Below are 4,825 nucleotides of genomic sequence, written 5' to 3'. Positions count from 1 at the left end.
CTGAAATAACGGATCCCATCAACTCCCGTAGTTCATCGCTGCCTCCTTCCATCCCCACAGCCACTTCTCCCTCCCTCCTTCCACAGCCACCTCTCATCCCTTCCTCCATCCCCACAGCCATGTCTAATCCCTCCCTCCATCCATCCCCACAGCCACCTCTCATCCCTCCCTCCCTCCATCCCCACAGCCACCCCTTAACCCTCCCTCCCTCCTCACAGCCACCTCTCATCCCTCCCTCCCTCCTCCCCACAGCCGCCTCTCATCCCTCCCTCCCTCCCTCCATCCCCACAGCCACTCTCATCCCTCCCTCCCTCCATCCCCACAGCCACATCTAATCCCTCCCTCCCTCCCCACAGCCACCTCTCATCCCTCCCTCCCTCCATCCCCACAGCCATGTCTAATCCCTCCCTCCATCCATCCCCACAACCACCTCTCATCCCTCCCTCCCTCCATCCCCACAGCCATCTCTCAACCCTTCCTCCCTCCCTCCACCCCCAGTCACCTCTCATCCCTCCCTCCCTCCATCGCCTCAGTCACCTCTCATCCCTCCTTCCCTCCATCCCCTCAGTCACCTCTCATCCCTGCCTCCTTCCATCCCCACAGCCATGTCTAATCCCTGCCTCCATCACTCCCCACAGCCACCTCTTCTCCCTCCCTCCCTCCCCTCCCACAGCCACCTCTCATCCTTCCCTCCCTCCCGCTCTCCCCACAGCCACCTCTTATCCCTCCCTCCCTCCCCTCCCACAGCCACCTCTCATCCTTCCCTCCCTCCCGCTCTCCCCACAGCCACCTCTCATTCCTGCCTCCTTCCATCCCCACAGCCACCTCTCATCCCTGCCTCCCTCCTTCCCCACAGCCACCTCTCATTCCTCCCTCCCTCCCACTCTCCCCACAGCCACCTCTTATCCCTTCCTCCCTCCACCCCCACAGCCACCTCTCATCCTTCCCTCCCTCCCGCTCTCCCCACAGCCACCTCTTATCCTTCCCTCCCTCCACCCCCACAGCCACCGCTCATCCCTGCCTCCCTCCTTCCTCACAGCCACCTCTCATCCCTCCCTCCATCCCCACAGCCACCTCTCATTCCTCCCTCCCTGCATCCCCACAACCACCTCTCATTCTTCCCTCTCTCCCTCCCTCCCCACAGTCACCTGTCAACCCTCCCTCCATCCCCACAGTCATCCATCTGTCCCTCCCTCAGTTACTCACTCTCTCTCTTTCTCCATCCCCCTGTTGATCTCTATCCATTCCCTTTCCTATTCCCCTTTTGCATTCTCTTTCTCTGTCTTTCTGAGTGGACTGTAACCTGATCTGAATCTGGTTATCTCACATGAGCCCCCATAATTAGGCTCAGCGCTGTTGGGAACACAGGGCCACTGCCTGCTCCCCAAGCAGTAGGTCTGCAGCTCCCTTCCCATGCTCCCTCCATCCTCTCCTCACCCGGCATGTTTCCCGGCTGGTCTCCCTGGTGCGCTGTGCTGTGGAAGTTTTCATACCATTCTCCGGATGAGGTGCTGGAGCTGTCTGCTCCATCAGGCCCTGCTGGAGACAACCCCGGACACGCTCACCCTTCTGGTGCAGAGGGTGAGGAGCATTTCCAGGCTTCTGGTAGGGGAATTGGTGTGACTATCTATACTGGGAATCCAGCAGGAAGGGGACAGAGGTTGTCTCCCATCAGCTGTCTCAGTCCAGACCAGGTCATCAGCCCTGATGTCCCCAGAGAAGAGGTTCCCCGACACGCAGGTCAGGGCGTTGTCAGAGACTTAATGGCCAATGGGTGACCTTTTCCTGTCCCACCGATGCACAGAGAAGGGTCTGGAGGGTCCGTGGAGGCCTTTCTTCATGGAGATTGTGAGGGATGGCCAGGGCCCAGTGCACATGGAAGCCCTGCTGGGCAGGTTGGGGTGGAATCATTGCTCCTGGGATGATTTTCCCTTCCATGAACACAAGGGGTTGGATTTTCCAGCCTTGGATCTTGGGCCCAGCCCAGACTTCCCTCCCCTTCCCTCTTCTGGGGCAGGAGAGGACGTGCTGGGACGTTGCTCCTCAAGGGCCAATGCTCAGAGATGGTCCCACTGGCTGTCAGAGCCAGCGGGCGCTGGCCCATCTTTCTAACCTTGGAAGGAGAGCTGGGAGCCACCATTGCTCTGGGCAGGAGGCGCTGGCATTAAGAGGCTGCCGGTGGGAGGAGGGGCCGGGTTGCCCCACTGTTGCTGCTTGGTGGTGCTGCTGTTGTAGTAGTTGTCCTCTGAGGATGAACTGGACTCAGCGGGGGGCTCTGCAAGAGAAGCAGCCTCTCCATTAACGCAGCCTTCCACCGACCAATGCTGGCAGTGCCCGAGCCTGCCCCATCCAGGGGGCTACAAATCTACAGAGAGCCCCTTGGAGCTAGATGGAGGGTTTGCAGCACGGCCCTGTCCACCTAGCCCCAGTGCCCGGGGTGTGGGGAGAGTTGGAAAATGGCCCACCCTTGCTCTGCCCCAGCGAGGGCCCATCAGCATAAACTCCGCTCCACCCCATGCACTGGAATAGACAGACGGATGGGGACTGAGGACAGGCAGATGGAGAGGCGAACACCAGGGGAGCTGGGGCTTTGGGGCCCCTTTCCTGATACTGTGCTTCCCATCTCTATCACTCGCCCAGTCAGCAGCACCAACTCTCACCCTCGCAGGGCCTTTGCTCTGGCTGGCCCCAGGGCTCCGGGCCCTCATTCAGCACCTCCTGGCTAGGTGCCGGGGGGAAGCCGCTCGCAGGGAGAGTCTCGTCCTCTGCTCGGTGACGAAGTGAATCTGCAACCAGAGGCAAAGGGTTCCAGCAAACCTCGCCTGGCCCAGCATCACAGCAGGGTGAGCTGGCAGATCACCACTAACAGTACTCCCTGACCCCCCCCCCAGTTCCCCTTGACCCCAGCCAACCCCATACCCCCTGATCCCTGGATCCCCTCTGAGCCCAATCAACTCCTGTACCCATTGACCCCGCGATCCTCCTGACTCCAACCAACCCCTGTGACCCCTACCCACCCATCCCCAGATCCTTCTGACCCCACCCCAATACATCCCTGTCCCCAATCCCTGTTGGTCAGGATTGAGGGGCTCTAGGGGAGCTGTGGGGTGGGGAGCCCAGGGCTAGGATAGCAGTGGCTGTGGGTCGGGATGGAGGGGTATTGGCAGAGCAGTGGGGTTGGAAGCCCAGGGTTGGGACAGCAGGGATGTGGGTCAGGATGGAGGGGCACTGGCAGAGCTGTGGGGTGGGGAGCCCAGGGCTGGGACAGCAGTGCTGCGGGTCAGGATGGAGGGGCACTGGCAGAGCTGTGGGGTGGGGAGCCCAGGGCTGGGACAGCAGTGCTGCGGGTCAGGATGGAGGGGCACTGGTAGAGATATGGGGTGGGGATCCCAGGGCTGGGATAGCAGGGCTGTGGGTCAGGATGGAGGGGCACTGGCAGAGCTGTGGGGTGGGGATCCCAAGGCTGGGACAGCAGGGGCTGCAGGTCAGGATGGGGAAGCATTGACAGAGCTGGGGGGGTGGGGAGCCCAAGGCTGGAGCAGCGGTGGCTGCAGGTTGGGATGGGGGGCCATTGGCAGAGCTGTGTGTGCAGGGGCAGCCCAGTCTGGTACAGGGCAGTGTGAGGGAAGGCAGGGCCCCATGGGGAGGCAGAAGCCCCAGGCTGCGAAGAGCCCACATGATGCAGGTGGTGTGGGGGGTCGCTCACTGTAGAAGGTGGAGAGCGCGACGGGCGGCTTGCTGCTGAAATCATAGTGTTCATAGTCGGAATCAGAGTCCTCGGAGCCAGGAGCGGGCACGGCCAGCGGCTCTGCTAGGGGGGCATGAAGGAAGCGGTTACTGGGGGACCTGTTTGGACTAGGGCTTGCCAAGTGTGCAGCAGTGCCTGCCGGTCCTCCCAGAACCCCCTGGGGCCACACAGCCATGGCTCCCAGCCCAGGTCCCTCAGTGCCTTCGGGTGAAATGGAGCAACTGGGAATGGTGCTGGGGTGGGGCCGGTGCCATGTGAGCAGTCGGCTCTCCTAGCCCACCAGCAAGTGCCCCATGGACCAAGGACCGGGAGCCTCTGGAGGGGGAGGAGCAGAGAGTATGGAAGGGGCTGCGAGGAGAGGGGAAGGTGGGGTGGGGGCAGAGAGGTAGGGTATGGGGGAGGTGGGGGCAAAGAGGTTGGGTGTGAGGAGGCAGAGTGTGGGAGGCTATGGGGGAGGAGCAGGTTGGTTGTTCAGAGAGGTGGGGTGGGAGGGAGGGGCAGCGGGCGGAGGGGAAGGTGGGAGGGAGAAAGAGATAGGGTGTGGGGGAGGGGCAGTGGGGGCAGGCCAAGCAACAGCTGATACCTTCTGCTTTGGAGGGGGCTTTCCTGTAGTCATTGGCACCCCCTGCGGGCGACTCCGGGCCCTGCGCACTATGATTCACCAGGACCGGGGTGGCTAATGAGGAAGAGGACACGGCGTGGGCTGCAGACGGAGAGGGAGAGAAAGGAGACAGGTTGCTCCATGAGGCCGTACAGGGCCTGGCACAGCCAGGCCAGGGCCCACCCCAGGCTGGGAGGGGGTCCGCACTAGTCCTGCATGCTCCGCGGGTCCCGTCTAGTCCTATGCTCTGGTGCTGGGCTCGCTCCCCCTTTCATGCTGCAGGCTGCCATTGCTCTGGGGAACTGTTCAGCAGAGCATGAGCGACACCCCACGCGCTGCCTGGGCATTCGGGGACAGGACAGAAGCCGCGGCGAAGCAATCCTAAGCCCCTGAGCGGGTAACCAGGGCCAGATCCTGGTGTAGATCAGAACAGCTCCACTGATTCCAATGGAGTTACGGCCAATCGACACCAGTGG

The 4,825-nt window shown here is 62.1% G+C and overlaps 1 protein-coding gene across 5 annotated transcripts in view; it reads right to left on the bottom strand.

Moving 5' to 3' along the window:
- CD6 (CD6 molecule) overlaps positions 1-4,825 on the bottom strand; it is a 32,791-nt gene that overhangs the window by 7,470 nt on the left and 20,496 nt on the right. The window contains exons 8-12 of one of the 5 annotated variants that reach the window (XM_065591785.1): positions 4,332-4,451; positions 3,707-3,811; positions 2,661-2,786; positions 2,114-2,275; positions 1,438-1,539 (exon numbers count right to left, since the gene is read on the bottom strand). In XM_065591785.1, coding sequence (XP_065447857.1) covers positions 1,438-1,539; positions 2,114-2,275; positions 2,661-2,786; positions 3,707-3,811; positions 4,332-4,451 — 615 coding nt within the window. Of the gene's footprint in view, positions 1-1,165; positions 1,540-2,113; positions 2,276-2,660; positions 2,787-3,706; positions 3,812-4,331; positions 4,452-4,825 lie in introns of those variants that run through there. The other 4 variants (XM_065591786.1, XM_065591781.1, XM_065591783.1 and 1 more) reach the window with 4 other exon arrangements.

Source organism: Chrysemys picta, chromosome 4 (assembly GCF_011386835.1).
Source record: "Chrysemys picta bellii isolate R12L10 chromosome 4, ASM1138683v2, whole genome shotgun sequence".
NCBI lineage: Eukaryota > Metazoa > Chordata > Testudines > Emydidae > Chrysemys > Chrysemys picta.
This window is presented reverse-complemented; position numbering and strand designations above follow the sequence as displayed.